The sequence below is a fragment of the Mobula hypostoma genome, chromosome 5, assembly GCF_963921235.1.
Source record: "Mobula hypostoma chromosome 5, sMobHyp1.1, whole genome shotgun sequence".
NCBI classification, from domain to species: Eukaryota; Metazoa; Chordata; class Chondrichthyes; order Myliobatiformes; family Myliobatidae; genus Mobula; species Mobula hypostoma.
The window spans coordinates 179,674,126-179,699,637 of NC_086101.1; the positions used below are offsets into that span (position 1 = coordinate 179,674,126).

Here is a 25,512-nt window from a genome sequence, read left to right on the forward strand (position 1 = left end):
CTCAGCTCAGGCTGGTAAAACCTGAGGTACGGGCATAGCCAATCACAGCCATACCTCAGATTTTACCAGCTTGTGCTGGTCTTATCCTTTCGTATTTGAACAATTGGTTGTTTTTGCACCCTGGCTGTCTGCCCTGTTGGTAAAGTCGTTCATTGGTTCTATTATAGTTATTCGGTTTATTGAATCTGCCCACAAGAAAATGAATTTCAAGATTGTAAATAATGACATGTATGTAATTTGATAGTAAATTTACTTTGAACCTTGAACAACTTTTAAAAGTCATAAAGACAGCACGCTGGCTCAAAATAGAACCCTGGGACAGAGCACATAGAACATAGAACAGTACAGCCCAATATGGGCCCTTCAGCACATGATGCTGAGTTGGCCTTTTAACCACAATCAATCTAACCTTTCCCTCCTACACACCCCATTTTTCTTTCATCTCCGTGCCTATCTAAGAGTTGCTTAAATGTCCATAATGTATCAGCCTCAAGGGGAATGATTACACAGTGAATCATTTGGGCCTCCTATGTGGGGAAGGCCCGCTTTTTTTTCTTGCATGTGTGTCAAGTGCACATGCTTTCATCTAACCAGGCCCAATCATCACTCCTGTACTGTGAGTTGCCCAGCATCTACCGTGGCTAATGTGATTCAGTTAAACCATTTATTCCTACCACTCCATTGTCGTTCTTGCTCTGCGCATATCTAACACTTACCACTCCTTGTGTAAAATACTTACCTCTGACATCTCCCCCAAATGTTCGTCCACTCATCCTAAAGGGATAGAAACATAGAAACATAGAAAATAGGTGCAGGAGTAGGCCATTCGGCCCTTTGAGCCTGCACCGCCATTTATTATGATCATGGCTGATCATCCAACTCAGAACCCCGCCCCAGCCTTCCCTCCATACCCCCTGACCCCCGTAGCCACAAGGGCCATATCTAACTCCCTCTTAAATATAGCCAATGAACTGGCCTCAACTGTTTCCTGTGGCAGAGAATTCCACAGATTCACCACTCTCTGTGTGAAGAAGTTTTTCCTAATCTCGGTCCTAAAAGGCTTCCCCTCTATCCTCAAACTGTGACCCCTCGTTCTGGACTTCCCCAACATCGGGAACAATCTTCCTGCATCTAGCCTGTCCAATCCCTTTAGGATCTTATACGTTTCAATCAGATCCCCCCTCAATCTTCTAAATTCCAACGAGTACAAGCCCAGTTCATCCAGTCTTTCTTCATATGAAAGTCCTGCCATCCCAGGAATTCAATCTGGTGAACCTTCTTTGTACTCCCTCTATGGCAAAGATGTCTTTCCTCAGATTAAGGGACCAAAACTGCACACAATACTCCAGGTGTGGTCTCACCAAGGCCTTGTACAACTGCAGTAGTACCTCCCTGCTCCTGTACTCGAATCCTCTCGCTATAAATGCCAGCATACCATTCGCCTTTTTCACCGCCTGCTGTACCTGCATGCCCACTTTCAATGACTGGTGTATAATGACACCCAGGTCTCGTTGCACCTCCCCTTTTCCTAATTGGCCACCATTCAGATAATAATCTGTTTTCCTATTTTTGCCACCAAAGTGGATAACTTCACATTTATCCACATTAAATTGCATCTGCCATGAATTTGCCCACTCAACCAACCTATCCAAGTCACCCTGCATCCTCTTAGCATCCTCCTCACAGCTAACACTGCCACCCAGCTTCGTGTCATCCGCAAACTTGGAGATGCTGCATTTAATTCCCTCATCCAAGTCATTAATATATATTGTAAACAACTGGGGTCCCAGCACTGAGCCTTGCGGTACCCCACTAGTCACCGCCTGCCATTCTGAAAAGGTCCCGTTTATTCCCACTCTTTGCTTCCCGTCTGCTAACCAATTCTCCACCCACACCAATACCTTACCCCCAATCCCGTGTGCTTTAAGTTTGCACACTAATCTCCTGTGTGGGACCTTGTCAAAAGCCTTTTGAAAATCCAAATATACCACATCCACTGGTTCTCCCCTATCCACTCTACTAGTTACATCCTCAAAAAATTCTATGAGATTCGTCAGACATGATTTTCCTTTCACAAATCCATGCTGACCTTGTCCGATCATTTCACTGCTTTCCAAATGTGCTGTTATCACATCCTTGATAACTGACTCCAGCAGTTTCCCCACCACCGACGTTAGGCTAACCAGTCTATAATTCCCCGGTTTCCCTCTCCCTCCTTTTTTAAAAGGTGGGGTTACATTAGCCACCTTCCAATCCTCAGGAACTAGTCCAGAATCTAACGAGTTTTGAAAAATTATCACTAATGCATCCACTATTTCTTGGGCTACTTCCTTAAGCACTCTAGGATGCAGACCATCTGGCCCTGGGGATTTATCTGCCTTCAATCCCTTCAATTTACCTAACAGCACTTCCCTACTAACATGTATTTCGCTCAGTTCCTCCATCTCACTGGACCCTCTGTCCCTTACTATTTCTGGAAGATTATTTATGTCCTCCTTAGTGAAGACAGAACCAAAGTAATTATTCAATTGGTCTGCCATGTCCTTGCTCCCCATAATCAATTCACCTGTTTCTGTCTGCAGGGGACCTACATTTGTCTTTACCAGTCTTTTCCTTCTTACATATCTATAAAAGCTTTTACAGTCCGTTTTTATGTTCCCTGCCAGTTTTCTCTCATAATCTTTTTTCCCCTTCCTAATTAAGCCCTTTGTCCTCCTCTGCTGAACTCTGAATTTCTCCCAGTCCTCAGGTGAGCCACTTTCTCTGGCTAATTTGTATGCTTCTTCTTTGGAATTGATACTATCCCTAATTTCTCTTGTCAGCCACGGGTGCACTACCTTCCTTGATTTATTCTTTTGCCAAACTGGGATGAACAATTGTTGTAGTTCATCCATGCAACCTTTAAATGCTTGCCATTACATATCCACCGTCAATCCTTTAAGTGTCATTTGCCAGTCTATCTTAGCTAATTCACGTTTCATACCTTCAAAGTTACCCCTCTTTAAGTTCAGAACCTTTGTTTCTGAATTAACTATGTCACTCTCCATCTTAATGAAGAATTCCACCATATTATGGTCACTCTTACCCAAAGGGCCTCTCACGACAAGATCGCTAATGAACCCTTCCTCATTGCTCGAAACCCAGTCCAGAATAGCCTGCTCTCTAGTTGGTTCCTCGACATGTTGGTTCAAAAAACCATCCCGCATACATTCCAAGAAATCCTCTTTCTCAGCACCTTTACCAATTTGGTTCACCCAGTCTACATGTAGATTGAAGTCACCCATTATAACTGCTGTTCCTTTATTGCACACATTTCTAATTTCCTGTTTAAAACCATCTCCGACCTCACTACTACTGTTCGGTTGCCTGTACACAACTCCCACCAGCGTCTTCTGCCCCTTAGTGTTACGCAGCTCTACCCATATCGATTCCACATCTTCCCGGCTTATGTCCTTCCTTTCTATTGCGTTAATCTCTTCTTTAACCAGCAACACCACCCCACCTCCCCTTCCTTCACGTCTATCCCTCCTGAATATTGAATATCCCTGAACGTTGAGCTCCTATCCCTGATCACCCTGGAGCCATGTCTCTGTGATCCGAACTATATCATAATCATTAATAACAATCTGCACTTTCAATTCATCCACCTTATTACGAATGCTCCTTGCATTGACACATAAAGCCTTCAGGCGCTCTTTTACAACTCTCTTAGCCCTTATACAATTATGTTGAAAAGTGGCCCTGTAGAATTAGCAAACTCTCAGGTTCTGTCTTTGTGGAGTTTGAACAATGTTTACTGCACTTCTGTTCCAAAGTATGGACTGTATAAATCTGAGTTCAAGCTGGAACATGTTGTAAACTCATGCAGCATCTGTGGGCAGAGAACTGAGATGATGCCCTAGGTGAATATTCATTTCAAAGGAATTGGAATAAGAATAGAAATAAAATGAATTGTAAGATGCAAAGAAAAGTATTCAATGTTGGATTCCTTTGACTGGATGATTAGAACTCAGGGTCACAAAGTCAAAATCAGGACTCAGCAAGTTCAAAATTCAAAAGTAAATTTATTATCAAAGTAAGTTTATTACAAATATGTCAATGTATATGCCCCTGAGATTCATTTTCGTCCAGGGATATTCAATAAATGCATAATAGAATAACAACCATAAAAGACTGTGCCAACTTAGGTTTTCAATCCAAGATAAGATGAAATTTCTTTAGCTAGAGGGTGATGAATCTTTGGAAATCTCTACCTAAACAGACGGTAACGGCTCAGTTGCTGAATATCTTACTGACTTTCAGAGATTAAAGAAGTCAACGGGTGTAAATTTAGGGCAGCAACTTGGCAATGGAATAAGAAATCATGGTAGAATAAGACAGAAGTGACTGAAATCTGATGTGATTGTTAGTAAGGAGGGTAGACTTGGAAGCTATTAATCAGCTGGTAGATTATGCAGAGAATGCTAAATTGAATTTAAACCTGTTAGGTATAAGACAATGCAATTTGGGAGGACTTTAATGGCAGAACATACACAAGAGTGTTCCATAGAGCACTGATGACTAAGAATCTTGGTGTAGAAGTTGAAGGATCCCTGAACGGGGCACCACAGGATAGGTAAGATGGAGAAGAAGATCTTTGTCCCCACATAAACTGAAGTGAGTAGGAATTTCTTCTCACAAAGAGTGATGAATCTCTGGAATTACCCGTCCTGGAGGGCTGTGGAATCTTGATTACTGAAGGTATTTTTAAAAAAAGAGGTAGGTAAATACTTGCAAGATGGTCAAATTAAGAACTGTGTAAAACTGGTACAGAGAAAGAGCCAAGGCCTGGGGCAGATAATCTATATCTACCCAGTCTCCTGTGTTACAAATAGGAGCAGGGCAAGATAGAGAGACCAGACGTCCTGCTTCTGCTCCTAGTCTTTTATGTTCTTGGGGACATTCGCTCTCTGATGAAATGTGCTGAAATCCTTTTCTGCATAGTTCCTTGTATTTCTGCAATCACTACTTCAGGGTAGCAACACTCTGAAGGACCACTTTAACCACTTTGCACTACAATGGATTTTGCTTTTTCTTTAGTTCTAAATTTGTCTTTCCAGCATGATGTTATCTAAGTTATGTTGTTCATGTAAATGTTGTCCATCTGGTACCCCTGTCTGTGATGCTGCTGCAAATAAGTTTTTCACTGCATCCATACATACATGTACTTGTGCATATGACAATAAACTTGATTTTGAAACCAGGTTTAATTGAAAGGATTTGCCAACTCTATGGTATATGGTCTGAGAAATGTGCAAGCCTGTTAAGTATGCTCTCTACCAGCAACATACAAGGGATGGCAGGTAAGACAGAAAAACTGTAGTGAAATTGAAGAAAGTTCCAAGAATTACTCAGAGGGCCATGAATATTCTCAAATACAAGATGCCTACTGTGTGAGAGATACTTTCTACTGGGGTTCAGGACTCCCACCAGTGCTGTCACAGTAGAGCCCATAGAGTTGGCTCCAGCTGCTTTTGCCCCTCCAGCAGATGGAGTCCCTATTTTGTACAACAATGTGCAAGAATCCTTGTCCACAGAAGATGTATCATGGAGTGTGGCTGACCATAGGAAACAGCTCTAACCATCCTATTCACTAATGGAATCAATTTTTGAATATTTCATGAAGTGATGAATTGATCTCTCAAAGTTGTAGGTACATATATTATCGAAGTACATATCTACCACCTGAGATTCATTTCCTTGCAGGCATTCACAGCAGAACAAAGAAATACAATAGAATCAATGAAAACTACACACAAACACAGATTGACAATGTGCAAAAGGAGAAAATCTGTGCAAATAAAATTAAATAAATGAATAATTAAATAAGTAATGGAGGGTAAATAATAATACTTGAAAGGCTGTCTCTTGTTTTGGATCTTTTCAAATGTTGCATTTGGTAACTTGTAAGTGCACTTGAGGAGAATCTTCAGTTCTAAAAGCAAGTCCTTTTCTCAATACAAATTGCACCCAGTTTGAATCTTTACTCCACAGTTGTAGGTGCACATGAATGATGGATGTTGCAGTACCATGCTGTGAAAAACAGTCCAAAAATTACACACAATCCTGTCCTAATAAATGGCCCTGGCTCATAGGTGCTGCCTGACCTGCTGAGTTGCTCCAGCAGTTTGTGTTTGTTGATCAGGGTTTCCAGCATCTGCAGGATCTCTTGTGTCCAAATATGATTATTATCTGTAGCTGGATCCTACCTGACCAGCCCATGCCTTCAACTTGCTTCTTTCAGGATATACATGACATTTAGAAATAGTTGAAATAGGAATAATTAGGAATAATTTCAAAAGTATAGAAAATAACAAATTAATTTAAAGCATTCATATATATATATATATTTAAAATTGAATTAAAATTAAGATTTACGAGCCCCAATGCTTACCAGTAAGTGATCCCATGGGCCCAAGTTAGACCCTGAGACTCAGGCATAAAATGCATCCAGTTTCTCAGGTGTGGGTGGCCAGGGATGCGGTACCCACATCTCCTCCACACCCCCCGCCAGTGCCTCTCATGCTGTTCAAAAGTTCAAAGTAAACTTTTCAAACCATCCATTTAAAACCCTGAGATTCATCCACACGTGAGCAGTCACAGTAAATACCAGAAACAAATTAGAATCAATGAAAGACCACACCCAACAGGGGGGACAACAACCTATGTGCAAAAAGAACTGTGCAAATACAAAAAGAAAGAGGGGAATTAAGAATAATAATAATACATACATACATACATAAATAAACAATAAATATCGAGAATATGAGATGAAGAGTCCTTGAAAGTGAGTCCAGTTCAGTGATCAAGTGAGTGAAGTTGTCCCCGTTAGTTCAAGCGCCTGATGATTACAGGGTAATAACTGTTCCTGAACCTGATGGTGTGAGTCCTGAGGCTCCTGTACCTTCTTCCTGATAGCAGCAGTGAGACGTGAGCATGGCCTGGATGGTGCGGGTCCTTGATGATGGATGCTGCTTTCCTGTGACAGCACTCCGTGTGGATGTGCTCAATGGTGGGGAAGGCTTTACCCATGATGGACTGGGCTGCATCCTTTACTTCTTGTAGGTTGTCCAATTGAATCCTCTGCTGTGTAGTAGCAGCACATCACAGCAAGGCCTTCCATATCAAAAGTTTGGATGAGGATTTACAAGGTCCAGTTGATAAGTTTGCAAATGACACTAAAATAGGTGTGTCATTGGCATTAAAGTTGCCTTTAGAATATCTTGTTCAATTTTGGTTACCCTGCTGCAGGAAAGATGCCATTAAACTGAAAAGAGTGCAAAGGAGTGAAAAAAGTACAAGGATGGTTCTGGGACTAGAGGGTCTGAGTTAGGGAGAAAGGTTGAGAAGGTTTGGACCTTTTACGATGATGTATAGGAGAAAAAGAGATGCTTTTATAGAGGTGTATAAAATTATAATGTCCAAAGATAGGGTAAATAGTCTCTTTTTTCACCCAGGGTTGGGGAATCAAGAAACAGACGGCATAGCTTTAAGGTGAGAGGAAAGAGACTTAATCAGAACATGAGGGATAACTTTTTCACCAAGAGAGTGGTCCATATCTGGAAAGAGATGCCAGTGGAAGTAGTTGAGGCAGCTGCATTAACAACATTTACAAGGTAGTAGACAGGTACATGGGTAGAAAATTAGTTTGGAGTGATATGGGCCAACCACAAGCAAATGAAATAGGTGAAAAACAATGTGGTTTTGTGAAAGACAAAGATACAAGAAACGCGATATTAATGTTAAGGATACTATCAGAATGAGCTATTCAAGTGCAAAAAGATTTGTTTGTTTGTTTTATCGACTACACAAAAGCATTTGATAAAGTGAAGCACAATAAGTTATTCAAAATATTACAGGAAACTCTAGATCTAGATTCAAAAGACCTCCGCCTAATCAGAAATCTGTACTGGGAACAAACTGCCACTGTAAGAATAGATGGAGAAGTGAGTCAGTTTACAAAAATCAAGAGAGGCATTAGACAAGGGTGTGTTTTCTCCCCTGATTTGTTTAGTGTGTACAGTGAAACAATATCGCAAAAAATAAAAGACATCTTTTATTTTGGCAGTGAAAACATCAATAATTTTAGATTTGCGGATGACACTGTGTAAATTGCAAGTACGGAGGAAGAAACTACAAAACTTAATTGATATAGTTGTTGAAGAAAGTGCAAAAATGGGTCTATCTATCAATTGCAAAAAGACAGAATGTATGATGATATCCAAAAAGAAAGAGAATCCTATCTTCAGGCTGAGAATAAACAGGGAAGGCATAAAACAAGTACAGAACTTTTGCTACTTAGGAAGCTGGGTGACATCAGATGGCAGGTGCGACATGGACATCAAAAGAAGAATAGGGATGGCAAAAGACACCTTTATGAGAATGAAGAGTATACTGACCAATACTAATCTAGGCATGACAACCCGCCTCAGAGCATTGAAATGTTACGTTTATCCAGTTATGTTATAAGGCTCAGAATGTTGGACAATACCTAGTAACATGAGGAAATGAATTGAAGCAGCAGAGATGGGGTTTTTGAAGAGGATGCAAAGAATATCATGGACGAAATGAATATCTAATGAGGATGTCATGAACAGAGCAAGCACAAAAAGAGAAATAATGTATGAGATCATGAAAAGGCAATGTGACCTCATTGGACATGTGATTAGAAAAGAGGAGTTAGAATGCACGGTAATTATGGGAAAGATTGAAGGGAAGAAAGCAAGAGGAAGGCAAAGACAAATGATGATGGAGACAGCAGCCAGAGAACTGGAAATGAATACCAATGAATTGATCCAGTTGATCCGAAACAGGAGTGTGTGGGCCATGGCCGTCAAAGCTTAAACTGGGCATGGCACCTGATGATGATGATAGCAGGCAAATGAAACTGGCTTAAATGGGAATCTTGGTCAGTATAGACCACTAGAGCCAAAGGGTCTATTTTGATGTTTTGTGACCCTGTGTGACTCTAATGTGTGGTACTCTCAACAGAGACAGGATTACACTGTGCAATTCTGAGGTGAGGTTACAGTCAGTGAAGAAGCATCCATTATCTTGATCAGCAAGTTTGAGGTGTTGAAAAAGGTTCAAAGTGTGCAGAATGTTGATAGTGCAACATTATGCAGAATTGCATATTGTGCAGAACTTTTAATTGACATCTCATTGCTGATCTCAAGAAGGTATCCTTGTTTATTTTTGTGGGTGGTTGTAGATTGTACCCAAGACCTCCATTTTATGTCCATAAGTGAGGAAATGTGTATTCTGTGATCTGTGACTGTTTCAGTTACATGACCCATGCTGAAATATCAGAAGGGCAAAGGTAATAGTACATAGACATGTCTGGGCCAAGTACTCAATGGATATAGTTACAACTGAAAATGACCATCCGTGGTATCTAATCATAGTTATACACAACTTGAGCTTGAGTGCATACAACCATAGGGTATAGTCTGCTCATTCCTCTCGACATCCAACCCTCACTACCACAGGAAGTTCTACATATGCCTCTGAATCTTCTGCCTCTCTATAATCCAGCGTTCTGAGTAGCCCATCCAGGTGAGGTATAGATTCATGTGCACCTCTTCCAACCTCGTCTACAGCATCCAGTGCTCATGATGTGGCAATATTGGCAGCACCAATCACAGATCAAGCAATGGATTTGCAGAGTTGGGACCAGTGTTCTGTCCTAAATGCCCATCCTGAGTTCTTGGTTGCATTATATTTCAGCTCTTCTTCCCACTTTAACACTGAAATCCCCATCAGCTTCTTCAATTACGAGGATGAGCCATGATTCAAATGGGAGGAACAATGCCTCATATTCCTTGGGTAGCATACAATCCAGTGGTACAAATATTGGTTTGGCCAATGTGCTCCCTATCGTCAACCCTTCAACTGTCTTTGCCCTTTTGATCCACCTCTGGTCCTCCCATTGTTGCCTGCTTTTCTATACCATCCCTCCAGCTTCCACCTCCCCCCCACCCCCACCATCACACATTTTCATCCTTATCCCCTTCTAATTCTATCAACCTACTTTCCATACATTTTACCCACAGGACCCTTCTCCCTGCCACATGACAGCATCTGCCTTCCTCTCCCTTAATGGATTCCAGTACCACCTTCCTCATTGGATTTCAACACTGCAGCGTTTGTGTTCCTGCTTATCGCCTTCCCAGCTGCTTCCACCTTCACCGACTTGGATTCATCTGTCTTTTTTCTTGCTTGCCTTCATCTATCAGCCACCTGCCTCTGTCTTCCATCTTCACCTCTCCCCTCCCCTCCCCTACCTGGCTCCATCTTCCATCATTGTCTTCCACCCTTCTTCTAACCACCCATCCATCGCTGCTGGCCCTTGCTTTACCATTCCTCCTCTCCTTTCACGGGCTCTTTCCTCTCCTACTTTCAGTTCTGGAACAGTGTTTTGACCGAACCATCAGCCATTCTTTCCCTCCAAGCCACACAAATGCAGTTTGGTCCTCTGAGTTCCTCCAGCAGATTGTTTGTAGCTCAGGATTCCAGCATCTTCATTCCCCTTGTGTTTTCAATGGTTCAATTTAATATCAGAGAATGTATATAGTATACAGCCTGAAATCCTTACTCTTCACAGACATCCATGAACAGAAAGAAAAAAACCCAAAGAATGAATGATAGAAAAACATTAGAACCCCAAGGACCCCTCTCACACACATGCAACAGCAAAAGCATCCTAACTCCGCCTCTCACTTCATCAAAAGCTTCAGCCACCCCCAACCACCATGCAAACAATAGCAAGCTACCAGAGACCATGATCGAGAGAGTCCATCAAAAACTACTGTCCATCCCAACACTTCAACATCACTAGCGAAGAAGAGAGTGACAGCTCTTGCCACAGTGAGAGGCGAGGGAAGAGCTCACTGTTTCGATGCTACAATCTGCAGCGTTGCTTATTTGAGCTCCTCGGAGACAGCAGACTCTTACTCACCATTGAGAGAGAGATCGCTCGAGTACAGAACCCTCCGACAACTGCGCCCATTGTCTCGATGTTTCAATCTCCTGCAGCACTACAGTCCGCGACACTGGCAAGATATCGGATCGACCACAGGGCTGCACCCTGAAGGCGCACACCTTCCAAGCCACTCCTGGAGATCTCGAACCGCAGGCCGCTCAGAGACCCCCATCCCCGTCTGTGAAGAATGTAGTTTGAGTGCAGCCGTAGATCATGAACCTCAGCCAGCTTGAAAATGAAAGAAACAGATGTGAGAGCAGGAGATTTAGGCCGTTTCATGGATGAACTGGAAGAAGTCACCTCAATCCACAAAACCCTCTGGCACCATCTTTAGCTCCTCCCACTCCAGACTTCATAAATTATTACACTGCTGTCTAGCACACTTGGAATTTGGATAAGATTTCATTGGATGCGACTTTCTAAGAGCTGCCACAAAAAGACTGGGGTGCAAAACCCACCATGCTATTTAATCCTGTTTTGAAAAAAAGAAAAAGGTGCCATTATTATTAACCAGTTCGTGCACACATCATTGGAGCTCTTACAGAACTGGATCCCCCTTCCTCCAGTCGATGTCCTCTGAACTCTGCCAACCCACGAATGGGAACACCCTTGGTGATCGACCAAAGGCTCTACTCGAGTCTGTCTGTGTCTCCTCTCCTCGCCGAAGACTCTGGGCCATGACTCCTGCTCGGGGTCCGTTCCGTCGCCCAGCTTACAGCATCGCGTCTCCTCTCTCTGTCCCCATCCGCCTTCTGCCCAAAGCCCGCGAGAACAACAGCTTACAGATACACAAGAAAGAATAACGTCTATCCCTATTGGTTAGCAAATGAACACAATTTCTCGTTATCAGTAATTATAACCCATACAAGCTGCTAGAGAGAGAAACACTGTCTCAGCAGTTAACATCACAGAGAAGCCATTTTATTTTAAACATAACAAAGAAGCCATTTTATTAGCCTTAGCAATAACTTAAAAGAAGAAAGCCCTTACACAAGGTAGATTGTTAGGTTAAGAATCCATCTTATTGTACAAGATGTCCATTGAAGAGACTGACAACAACAGGATAGAAGCTGTTCTTGGAGATGTGGGGAGTGAGTCTTTTGAACAGAGAGTGTTTGGTGCCTGGTTTGAGCTGCCAGAGAAGGTGGTGGAGGTAGATGTGACAGTGTTTAAAAGGTTATTAGGTAGTCATGTTAATTTGCAGGGAATGGAGGATCATGTGCACAGAGAAGGGATTTCATTTAATTTGGCATCATTTTTGGCACAGACATCATTGACCCAAGGGCCTATCCCTGTGGCTTATCTTCATGCTGGTTCAAGCACCTTCATTGCCCCCTCTTGAACTAAAAATGGTAATTAAGTGGTAGAGACTAGAGGGGAGCAGGAATTGGGAACAGGATGCTCATTGCATTCCAGCCCGTTCGATTGCTTCGGCTCATTTGCAATGGCAGTTCAACAGAAGGTGTTTCTCATTAAAGTACCGTGTCTCCGCAGGTCATCAGGTGCCGAAGACCGGTGGGTGATGGTCAGTCAGTCGTGCCACTGCCTCCAGCTATTTGTCCAGAAGTGTGCCCTTGTCTTCTGGCAGATGGTCAGGGCTCGGCAAGATGGCACTCACACCACGGGGTTGGAGTTGGCATCACACTGTGTGTGCAGGCTGTCTCAGGCCCTGATCCAAGTATCTGCAACTCTTGATCCATCTCAGCAGGCATACACAGGCTTTCGATGCTTCATGCTGCTTTGCTTAAGTATGGCACATTCTCATTCCCTCACCACGAGCTCTCCGTCCTGGGATACACAACTGAGCACTGGGCCCTCGCGATAACAATCCATTCATTATCACTGACATAAAAGACTTGATTTTTTAAATTTTGTGGCAGCAGTACAGAGCAAAGTCATAAAATTCCTATAAATTACAAAACAAAATAAATCGAACAAATAAAGGGACTAACAAGTCAAATTCATGGGTTCTTGGAACCATCCCTAAATTCATGGTCTGTTTCGGAAACATTGAGTGTGTGGGCCTTCAGACTTCTGTTCCTGCTCCTTGATGGTGGAAATAAGAAGTAGACATGTCCCAGATGCTCTGGATCTTTTATGTTGTCTACCGTCTAATGGGTTGAGTGAGCTCGGGCTTTTCTATATGGAAAAAAGGAGGATGAGAGGTGACTTGATGGAAATGTACAAGATGATAAGAGGCATAGATAGAATAGATAGCTAAAGACATTATTCCAAGGAGGTGGGAGCAATTTTAAGATGTGGAGGAAAGTATAGCGGGGAAGTCAGTGGTAAGTTTTTTTTAACACAGAGAATGCTGGGTATATGGAATGCCCTGCCAGGGGTGGTGATAAAGGCAGATAAAGGCCTAAGAAATCTTTACATAGGCACATGGATGATTAAAAAAATGGAGGGCGATGTCAGAGGGAAGGGTTAAATTGATCTTAGAGAAGGTTAAGAGGTCGACACAGCACCATGGGCCAAAGGGTCTATACTGTGCAGTAACATTCTATGTTCTATGTTCCATATAAAGGATAAAGGAAGAGATTTCATTTTGAGAAGAAGGGGGAGAAAGCAAAAGCACTAAACCCCTTCAGATCTCTGCAACACATCTCCTAGCCTTACAACCCTCATAGTTTCCTGCTTTTCCCCCATTTCTAGCCTTTTTTAAAAAAAATCAGGAGACTCAAGAAAATGCAGGTACTGGAATCTGGAGAAAAGCAACACACTACTGGAGGAACTCAGCAGGTTAGACAGCAACTGTGAAGGCAGAGGAATGGGAGAAAGTTCAGCTCAAGATTCTGATACAGTTCTCAACATGAATCATTAACTATCTGTCTGCCTCCACAGATGCTGCCTGACCATCTGAGTTCCTCCAAAAGATTGCTTTGTGCTCCTAACTTTTCATCGTTCCACAAGTAGCTGCACATCCCTGAACTCTGGAATCCCTTTGATGAACCCTACCATCTCTGTTTCTTCCTTTTAGGTGCTCCTTGAAACTACCTCCGTAACCAACCTTTCCCTCACCTATTCTCATATTCCCTCTGGTGCAAGATGCCATTTTTTCCTCTTCATGTGCTATTAGCTCTACAGTATTAAAGGCTCTACCTAAATGCATCTGATTATTTGTTTTAAATTGTATCGCTCTACTATTGGGCACTGTACTGCTGCTGCAAACAAGATAAGCCAATGATATTAAACCTGATTCTATTCTATGTTAATGATCGTAAAGGAAAGGATTTTTTTCCTGAGTTTCCTTATGTGTCCATCACAAAATGAACAGAGGTCACAGGTCACTCACCAAGACGTCCAACGATATAGAATGAATGCGTGGACTCCACTCTGAGTTTTCAACAGGTCACTCCTGATGAAGGAGGCCACAGGTTGCCTGAAGAACCTGCTTCTGCTTGACTTAGAGGACCTCCTAGAGCAGGACCCAGTCCATTGCTGGGAACCCATCTCAGCTCTGTCCCCTGTGGGTCTGCTTATTTGGACCCAGTGGTTCTTTGGAAGTCAAGAATGAGGCATAAATCTTGTAACTACAGCTGTTTTATTAGATGTTCGTAACAATAAAATTTTTAAAAATGGCTACTAACTCACACTGCTGCAAGGATTCCCAACCTAGGATCCATGGTCCCTCAGTAATGGGAGGGGTCCGTGGCATAAAAAAACTTTTGGGAACCCCTGGTCTACTGTAAGAGAAAGAGAGAAACAGCAAAGAAACAAAGCAGGCATGGTTGTCTTGGACTAAAACTAACTTACCAGAGAGATAAAGCACATTCCAGTGTTAAGAGGTATCCTATAAAATTGTCAGGTTCAAGTGACATTGCACATGCTCCAGAAAATCTGGAGAGTTATGTGGGAGCAAAGCATTAGGTTGATCTTGGAGTAGGTTAAAAGGCTAGCATAACATCATGGACTGAAGAGCCTCTGCGTTGTATGGATCTATATTCTAAAATAGCCAAGGCCCTGCCGTGCACCTTCTGTAATCGCACCTCTCACAGGCACTGAGGAGTTTCCAGGCCATAATTAGTTAATAAGGATGAGAATTATTCCTTGTTCCTCTAAGATAAAAGCATTGTCACTTAGCAAGAACATGACCAATAAATTAATTTCCGAGATTTTTCACTGCTTTTAAAATAATCCAGAGAAGTGCTCAATAACAAGTATTGCTTCTGGCTCCTTAATTTAGACATCTGACCTTGTTATCTGTCTGCTTTCACAAAAAACGAAACAAGCCTTTTGGCTGTAGCATATAAATCTGCAGTGAGGAAGGTTATCCTTGTGCATGGTGCTGGAAATGAGCAAATCCTGCAAACACTCTCAGACTAACCAGGTTAAGGGCACCTTTAAATCAACGCAGCCTGGCCAATTGAATGAAAAGCCACCTTAATAAGCTGTAACTAAGGATGAATGCTTGAGTGAACTTCATCCAACTTAACGCCACAGGACTCCACAATCTGTTTTGGAAACGCTCACAGAACAGACAAAGCCACTAGGTTAAAAATAACTTGGTAGCACAGAGTGAGTGACACATTAAGTAATTACTCATATGATTTCTAATATTAGTGGGCTTCTTTCTGCCATATTAGCTGCAAGGGCTGGGCTGGTAGAATTGGCCTCCACTATAGTTGAGCCTGAATGATCTTGTATTGATCTTGACCTTTCTCTGCAAATACCCTTCCCCAGTTGCCAGGACCATTCCCACCACCCACTTGGACTACTGAAGTTGCAGACACTAGACAGACAGCAGATGCTGGTAAGCTGGAACAACCCTCAAAATGCTGGAGTAACGCAACAGGTCAGGCAGCACCTGTGGAAGGAAATAGCATTTCGGATCGACACCCTTCCTCTGGACTGGAAGATGTACCGTCACGAGGCTGATCTGAGAAAAGAAAGTAACAAAAAATATCAGAAAAACCTAAGTCCAGTGTCATCCATGGAGAATGAAGCAAAGTTAATGGATCAGATTACCTGGAACCAGCTGCTGGCCAGATTCATTGAGACATTGTGCTCATCTTTTCTAAATACAGAGGACTGGAAGGCATAACTTTCTGCACCTGGGTGGTATCCTGCCACTTAGGTCTTGAGAAGGCTTAAGGGCTCCAATTCCAAAACCCTACTGGAAGACCGTAAGACATAGGAGCAGAATTAGGCCATTCAATGCACTGTAACTATTCTGCCATTTGATCATGGCTGATTTATCATTCATCCCTATCCCGTTCTCCTCCTCCGCAATGCCATTGACGGCTATTGTTAGTGACTTTTAAATGTTATTCAGATGGAAATGCTCACCAAGTCAGACAGCATCTGTGAGGAGAGAACCAGGGTTGACATAGCAGGCTAATGATCTTTCTTCAGAACCAGAAATCTTATTCTGCTTTTCTCATCTCCATCTACGTATGTTGCCTGACCTGCTGTGCATTTTCTGGTAGTACAACTTTTATTCTGGATTTCCAGCACCTGCAATATTTTGCTTTTGACATTAATTGTTCGCCTGTGAATCTTAAAACTGAGGCCTTTGATCCGGCTCTTACCAATTGTTTGGCTTAATTTACATGATTCGTATCCCTGAACCAATCCCTCTCATCCTTTAAACACATTTTTTTGTGATAATCTTGGCCCTTTCAATGGTCACTACATTCTCCTTGAATAACAGTACGTAGAACTGTCCCTTATATTGTCAGGGCAGGTGCATTATGGAAGTGATTCTAGCTGATACAACTTGTGGTAGGATATCGGCACGCTCAGACACATTAGCTTCTATAGGGCCAATCAAAGGTGTTATTGTCTTTTTGAAGCATATTTGTTACAATCACAAGAGTCTGCTGGACATTAAGAACTTAAAGTACTGCAGGTCCACCCCCATCAGTGAGTTACTCATTGGCAGGGAAACTGAAGGAGCTGGATGTGGTGCAGATCTTGCTGTTGCCTGTGGCAGAGAGGCATTGGTGCACGCAGGTGGTATGCAGTCTAACAGCAAGTGATTGTCTTACTAGCTTCTATTGTGACTGCAAGACCCTATTGGACATTGGTAATGTGGAATACTGTAAGTCGGATTCACTCTTTTATTGGCAGACAGCAGGGGCAGACAGCAGGGGAGCTGCGTGGCCTCGGTCAAGGCGAGGCACTGAGCCTCAAACCAGTGTCATCTGTCTGCAGCTGCTTGGAGGAGAGGGGTCAGAGTTACTGCGCTCCAGCAGGGTGCCAAAGACAGTGTGGTGCAGCGGGCACGCCGGAGTTGATGCAGCTCTCCAGTGTTCGCTCAGCAGAAGAGAAGATGCATTGTGTTCGACAGCAGACTGCTGCAACATTCATGGATTCAGGGATTTAGACTATACTTATTTTGAGTATGACGGCATTTTACTTTCTTATACCTGCTGTGCAATACAGTTGATCACGAACACATGAAAAACTGCAGATGCCAGAAATCCAAGCAACACAAAGAAAATGCTGCAGTAACTCAGCAGGCCAAAAATCATCTATGGAAGGAATAAACAGTCAATGTTTCAGGCCTAGACCCTTCATCAGGACTGCAGTACTGTGTTTTGCAACTTGGCCCTGGAGTACTGCTGTTTCATTTGCCTGTTCACATGGGTATTCATGATGGTTGAATGATAACTAAACTTGAACTTGAATATTAAACTATTATGTATAAGTGGTTTGCTTCATTCTGATTTACACACACACAATTTTAGGTTTCTGATGTATTGTTTCATATAATCACAAATGATTCTTTTGATCTTCCATTCATTTTGCATAATCTCTCTCTCTCTCTTTCCCTCTCTTTCCCTCCTCTCTCTCTCTCTCTCTCTCTCTCTCTCCCCCTCTCCCTCTCCCCCTTCTTTCAGTCCTCCTCCATTCTTCCCGTTTTTGTCCCCTTTCAATCTCCAACCCTCATATGTCTCCTTTCTCCTCACGGTCTGGTTCCACCCCTTTGCTAGCACATACGTCACCTATTGTCTCTCCTCCCTCACCAATCTGATCCTGGTTTATTCTGCCATTGGCCTCTCCCTAATGGTTCCCATTATCACAGTCTTTACCTATTGGATTCCAGCACTGGTAGCCCTTTGTGTTACTGCTTATTTCCTTCTAGCAACTATCTCTCCCTTCACCCTCCCCATCGACTTTTGGCTTCATTTCCTCCATTCTTTTGCCTGTCTCCATCTTTCTGGTCTCCCAGCTCCACTTCTCCCCTCCCTTACCTGGCTCTATTTGCCTCTCATCCTTCGACACCTCCTCCCCCCTCCCAGTCCCTAATCTCCTCCAACCTCTACCTGACTGCTCCTCATCTCCTTCTTTACACTGTCTCTCGCCTCAGGCAGGACACAGGGTTTTGAGCTGAAAAGTAAACATTTCCTACCCTGCACCAACCCCCCCCCCCCGACAGATGCTGCTCGACCTGCTGAGGTCATAGAGCACTACTGCATTAAAACAGACCCTTCAACCCGTTTAGTCCATGCCAAACTATTATTCTGCCTCACTGAAGAGGTCCTCCAGCAGGCTGTTTGTTGCTTGGTGATTAATGTAGGAGTAGTATAAATGGCTGGTTGGTGTGGACTTGGTGAGCCAATGGGCCTGTTTCTGTGTTATATAATACTTAAGATACTATGATAGTCAGATGAAAGGTTTTTCTAATTGATATACAGTACACACACCACATTATCCCATACCCTATGTGGCATATGTCCCAAAAGCACTGGCTTAAAACCTGCAGCTATATGAGGTTGAATTATATTTATGACATATACATATAAGTTCTGCTGTATTTATGATTTCCTTACACAGTCTGTTTCTCAGAAAATAGGTTTGCATTCAACTCTTTTCTCCCCATTTTTTTCCCATTTGGTATAGTGCAATACGAGCATGCCAATTCCAGTTGCTATGGTGACAGCAGCTGATATAAAGAACTAATATTGAACCTGAATCCTATTCAGTGGACTGTCCTCCCACATGAAACAGAATATAAAAATAAGATTTATGCAACACACGCGGGTCACTGGAGGAGCTCAGCAGGTCAAGCAGCATTGATGGAGAAGAGTAAACAGTCAATGCTTTGGGCCAAGTCCCTTCTTCAGGATTGAGAAGGAACAGGGAAGAAATCAAATTAAAAAAAGGTGGGGGGAGGGTTAGGAATCTAACTGGAAGGTGATAGGTGAAGCCATGTGAGCGGGAAAAGTCAAGGGGCTGGAGAAGAAAGAATCTGAGAGGAGAGGACAGTGGGCAATAGGAGAAAGGGAAGAAGGAGGGGACCCAGGGGGAAGTAATAGGTTGGTGAGAAGAAGTGAAATATCAGAGTGGGGAATAGAGGAGTGGGGGAGAGGGGAAATTTGTTTACCAGAAGGAGAAATCAATATTCATGCCATCAGTTTGGAGATACCCAGATGATTTATGCACATGAAGTACCCATAAGACTTTTGCTCAGCATGTACAACAAAGGAATGTCAGAAAACCGAAACAAATGTTTTTTTTTCCTGATTTCCCACTCAAGTGCTATAGCTTCAGTGAGGGATCAGTGAGAATCTGAAAAATGACATCTATGGTCATGTGCAGTATTCTTTCAGGATTCCCGTTGAGCTCTTGTTCCAGTGACAAGTGGCAGAAATGCTTCCACTGCAGATAAGAATGTTTTAGTATATAATCAATAAAGATTGCAGAGGCATTAGGATCTGCCAGGAGATTGCAGTTTGTGAAGAGGCCACCGGCCTTTCACACACATCCGTACACACTGAGACTTGTTTGTGCTGACTTTGCCGATGTCTTCGTCAGCTGGAAAGGCACAGCCTGAAATTCTCACAGGCATTATTGATAGGGCGGATCTTGGCAGAGTGGAGCAGAATTGATCAAGTGTTGTGGATTGTGCTGCACAGATCTTTGAATTAACTGTTTGTTGTCAGAAATTATCTAGGTGCCCAAATTAAATATTCTAGGTTAGAAGAAAACTACCAAGGTGTTTAATCTCAGGGTAATTTTAGAGTGCTATATGATGACCTGAAGAAAGTGAGTCCTGAAGAAGAATCTCAGCCTGAAATGTCAACTGTTTATTCATTTCCATGGATGCTGTCCGATCAGCTGTGTGTATTGCTATGGTAAGATGAATATACTTTGATAGTAAATTTACTTTGAACTTTAAACTTTGAATCTTGATACCCGTCTACAGTTGGATGTGTGAGTCATGCCATGCTTGCTTTGAGGGTCTTCCTGACCCCAGGAAGTCAACAATAAGCAAAAAATATTGAGCAGAAACTAGAGCAGGAGGAGCTGGAGGAAAGAGAGCGGAAGAGATAAATATGAGTCCAGGTTTGGCTTACTTCACCAGCTCAAGAAAATCACCAATCACAATGAGCTGCAGAGAGTCAGAATTAGAGTTATTATCACATGATGAGAAATGTGTTGTTTTGCGGCATCAGTACAGTGCAAAGACATGAAATGACTATAAATTACAAAATAAATGAATAGTGCAAAACAAAAGGAATAGTGAGGTAGTGTTCATAGGTTCATGGACCATTCAGAAACCTGATGGTGGAGGGAATGAACTTGTTATTAAATCATTGAATAGGGGTCTTCAGTCTCTTGTACTTCCTCCATGATGGTAGTACTGAGAAGAAGGCATGTCTCAGATGGTGAGGGTCCTTAGTAAAGAGTGCCACATTCTTGAGACACTGCCTCTTGTAGATGTTCCTGATGTGGGGAGTGTTGCTCTTGTGATGGGTACAAAAAAAAAGAGAGATAGAGAAAAAATGCAAAAGCAAGACCTTAGTGCAAAAAAAAACCACTCAAGTTCATGGCAATGCAAGAAATTGAGTACAGGCGTTGGGATGTTCTTTGAAATTGTTGAAGACATTGGTGAAGACAAATTTGGAGAATTGCATACAGGTTTGGTCACCTACCTACAGGAAAAATGTAAATAAGATTGAAAGAGTGCAGAGAAAATTTACAAGGATGTTGCCGGGACCCAAGGACCTGAGTTACGGGAAAAGGCTGAAGAGGTTAGGACTTACTCGCTAAAACATATAAGATTGAAGAGAGATTTGATAGAGGCATACAAAATTATGAGGGTTACAGATCGAGAGAATGCAAGCAGCTTTTTCCACTGAGATTGGGTGAGACTACAAAGAGAGGTCTTGGGTTAAGGGTGAAAGGTGAAATGTTTAAGGGGAACATGAGGGGGAACTTCTTTACTCAGGCGGTGAGAGTGTGGAACAAGCTGCCAGCACAAGTGGTGGATGCAGGGCTGATTTCAACATTTAATAGTAATTTGGATAGGTGCATGGATTGGAGGAGTATGGAGGGATATGATCTGGGTGCAGGCAGGTTAATGGTTTAGCACAGACTAGATGGGCTGAAGGCCCTTTTTCTGTGCTGTGGTGTTCTATTACTCTCTGATTCCAGATGATTGTACTGCTCTATTGCTAAGGTAGGATGAAAGTTGTGTAGGCCAGTTCAAAAACTTGATGGTTGTAGCTATTCCTGGACCTGGTGGAGTGGGACATGAGCATGTGTGCATGTGTGTATGCAACACTATTAAACATGTATATTGACCGCTGTGTTAGCTGATCATTGAAGGTCTTGCACTCCTGTCTTGCAGGTTCATTACTTAATGGTGCTCTCTGCTAACTGGGCCTATGTGAAGGATGCCTGCAGAATGCAAAAGTACGAGGACATCAAATCAAAGGAGGAACAGGAATTGCATGACATTCACTCCACCCGCTCCAAAGAGCGGCTAAATGCGTACACATAAAGAGCCCCTGCCCCCTTGCTCACACCGGTTACTGCTTTTGTGTCTGACTAAAGCTTAACAATTGACTTACGACCCTTGTTACTGGTTCAGTAAGTTCCTATGCGACTCAACTATGTGTTTCTTTTTTTTTAAAAAAGCAGCGATCAAAAATGCAAAAGCCATGTTTTTTGATAAAGGGTCAGCCCTCACCTCTCACACATGCATTTGAGTTTGTTTTATGCAATCAAGTCTCGTAATCTTTTGCTCTATTTTCTTTTAAGAAGACTTTAATATTGTAATTTTTCTGTAAACACTCCAAATTCAAGCAGAGTGACCTCTGTTGAAAATATCACTGCACACTCATTTCACATCAGTACTTCTTACTTTAATGGAGATGATCTCCCATTTATTGCAGATGCGTGAAGGAAAGTAATTTGATACCAGCATGATGTTATTCATCATCTGTGGTTATTTCCAGTCTATTTTTCCAAGACGTTCGTCCAATACAAGATATCTCTCAGATATGCCTACATTGATAAATTTCTGAACCTAATAATCATGTTCATATTGATTGTTTTTGTATATTATCTAATTATAGATACGTTCATTGATCAAACAGTTTAATATTAATCATTAATCCTTGGGTTTATGCCAATTTAATTTGCTTTAGTGATAATGAGTGACTCTCAGTGCATGATCAAAATCTACTAAAAAATTTATATTGCAATGGGTACAGTTCCTTTTCAAGGGTGATAATTGGAAAGTGTTTTATTTATTTCTCTGGTGCAGTGGTTTACTATCTGTTCCTCCTCTGGAAATAGAAACATTCAACATTTTTGAGAAGATAAATAAAAATCAAGATGGTGTCCAACCCAGACAGATTAGTCTGCATGTTCTCCTATCAGGCAATCAGAACGTTGTAATCAAGTGGGGATGTGGGCAACGCTGAGCACACTAAATACATGAGGGCAGCATCTACACGAGTTTCACACTTCATGTTCAAATGCCAACACGTATAGAGGTCCTTAATATAGGAATCAATCCATTATTTTCATATTGGATTCATCTCAATGTCAATCACCCATTCAGATCACGTAGGATTCTGGGAAGTTTTCTGCCCATGGCCCCTCAAAATCAGGCTTTGAATTTTTTTTTAACTGATGGATGAAAGTTTTTGAGGAGCATGCATAGGCCATTAAGAGTCAAAAAAGGTGTGCCTGGAAACTTGCGTGTTTAGCTGACCCTAAGGAAGCAAGTGAAACCTGTTTCATAGGAGCTTACTACTATAGGACACACTTGCACATTCCATTTGTTTAGAACTTTTTAACTAACTTTGTGAGGACATTCCTCAAGCACTTCACACAAGATGGTGAGGTTGGGGGCAGGACATAACACTTCGGGTATTCTACCTTTCATTTCTGTTCTGACACCAAATATCGGTGTCGGACCAAACCGCCAAGCTTTTGAGAGTTTAATCAGTTGGTCTCCACTGAGTGAAAGTAGTTTCGCATGCAAAATATCTAAGAGGAGAAATTCAGCTTTAGTTGCCATCACTAAACGTGTGAAGCCCAGCTGGCAGCTGGTACACATTAAATGCAAGTGACCGAAGTCAAATTTCTCCCCCGTCACATTTGGAGAAACAGCACAAAACCTTTCGCTGTGAACATATTCAAGCCACCAGTGACAAATGTTGGTGTTAAATATTTATAAGAGGGAGAAATGGTAAAAAAAAAGCTACCTGTGAATTTTGTACTGTGAGAGGCATTGAGAGCGTTCCATCAATACTGAACCAAAATGGGTGTGTTGAATTTTATTCTGTATTGCCTATTGATACTGCAGTATGGTGTCTCCCTGAACCCCTAGCCTGAACAAAATCTCCATTGATGTTCTTTGGATGTAAAATCCTGGTCTGTTTTTTTTTTCTTTTGGTCTAACTCTTGGACCTATTGTGGACTATGGTGAGCTATTTCCTGATGTAAGTGCATTTCTAATGAAGTTAAGGGAACTGAGATCTGCTTTATACTGTAACGGTCACGCAACATTTGGTAATTTAGCGTTTTATGTATTAGATAAGAACTTTGACGTAGCTGTTAATCGCGGCATGATTATACTCTAGGTATGGGGATAGCTTCTTGAGAGTTAGCGTTTATTTTAGCATTAGGCTGTCTTACTGTATTGTGTACAGTATCATGGTGCTTATGCTAGCAGGTTTATGCTGTGACTCTCATAGAATATTTTAATGTAGTGTTTGGTTATTTTTGTGTGATATCTATAGGTTGTGTCAATTTAATCAATGTCCTTTGATTCAGATATGATGTCTTGTATTCAGTAATAATGCTATTGGCTTTCTGGTACTAGTCTTTGTATTTTCACAAAGAATGCTTCGTAGCAGGCTGTATAATTAATCTGTTTTTGTACATGAATGTGCCAACAGCTTGACAGTGGCTTTTTTTTTCTTTTGACTGTAGGAAGAAAATGCTTGCGATTTAATAAATAAAATAAATAAATTTGTGTACCTGTTCCTTCGGGGAAATTTTGTCTGTAATTAATTGATGTCTCCTCTCTTCCCCCATCTGCTGGGTGTGCGTACTTCTCTGTAGTGACTCTTCCAGCAGCAAGTTCTGCAAGTAAATCAAGTTCAAGTTTAAGTTTACTGCCATGCAACCATACACTTGTATGCAGCTAAACGTAACGTCGTTCCTGTAGGGTCAAGGTGCAATACACAGTACATGTAAAACATACAGCACATAAAGTAATATTAACACAATATTAACGCATAGATAATAAAAATATTCTATAGATGTACAAGTTGATATAAAATGCATATACAACATTTAGCTAAATGTACAACAGTATAAATCTACTGGCGCCCAGTGGCAAGGTGCTGTAAACATTCAGCAGGCTGAACAGCATCTGTGGAGGAAGAAACAGTTCCTGTTTCAGGTCAAAAACTATCTGTCGGAGGTTAGCTGCAAGTTATTGCTGATGCTTTATGTATATTACGTAACCGCCTGGGATTTGAACTAGCTCCACCCACAGATATACTTCTACAGCATGATTCTGACATTTATGCATTATTTAAAAATGCTCACTATTAATTGTTTTAAAAGTTAAGATATTTTCAAAATACACTTAGCGGCCACTTTTTCACCTAATAAAGTGGCCACTGAGTTCGTGGCCTTCTGCTGCTGTGGCCCATCTGCTTAAAGGTTCGATGTGACCTCTTCTGCACAGCACTGTTGTAACGTGTGATTATTGGAGTTGTTGCTGCCTTTCCATCAGCTTGAACCGGTCTGGCCGTTCTCCGCCGACCTCTCTCATTAACAAGGTCTATTCACCCACAGAACTGCTGCTCAATGGATGTTTTTTGCTTCTCGCACCATTCTCTGTAAACTCTAGAGACCGTTGTGAAAATCCCAGGAGATCAGCAATTTCTGAGATACTCAACCACTCTGTCTTGCTTATTCCACGGTCAAAGTCACTTAGGTCACATTTCTTCCCGATTTTGATGTTTGGTCTGAAGAACAGAACACTCTGACCATGTCTACATGCTTTTATGCACTGAGTTGCTACTACATGATTGACTGATTGGATATTTACATAAACAAGCAGTTGTACAGATCTACCTAAAAAAATTGCTACTGAGTTCACAACAATATAACACCACTGGGGCTGTCACTAAAATGGATACTGGGTGGTGGCAGGGTGCTGTAAACGTTCAGCAGACCAGACAGCATCTGTGGAGGGAGAAACAGTTCATGATTTAGGTCAAAAA

General features: G+C 42.0%; 1 protein-coding gene across 2 annotated transcripts in view; it reads left to right on the forward strand.

Moving 5' to 3' along the window:
- LOC134347196 (proteolipid protein DM beta) overlaps positions 1–24,250 on the forward strand; it is a 283,085-nt gene extending 258,835 nt beyond the window's left edge. Inside the window, exons 7-8 of one of the 2 annotated variants that reach the window (XM_063049477.1) lie at positions 21,606–21,670; positions 22,153–24,250. In XM_063049477.1, the coding sequence (XP_062905547.1) occupies positions 21,606–21,670; positions 22,153–22,186 (99 nt within the window). In that variant the 3' untranslated portion in view covers positions 22,187–24,250. Of the gene's footprint in view, positions 1–21,605 lie in introns of both variants that reach the window. The other variant, XM_063049476.1, reaches the window with a different exon arrangement.
- Positions 24,251–25,512: the final 1,262 nt, after the last annotated feature.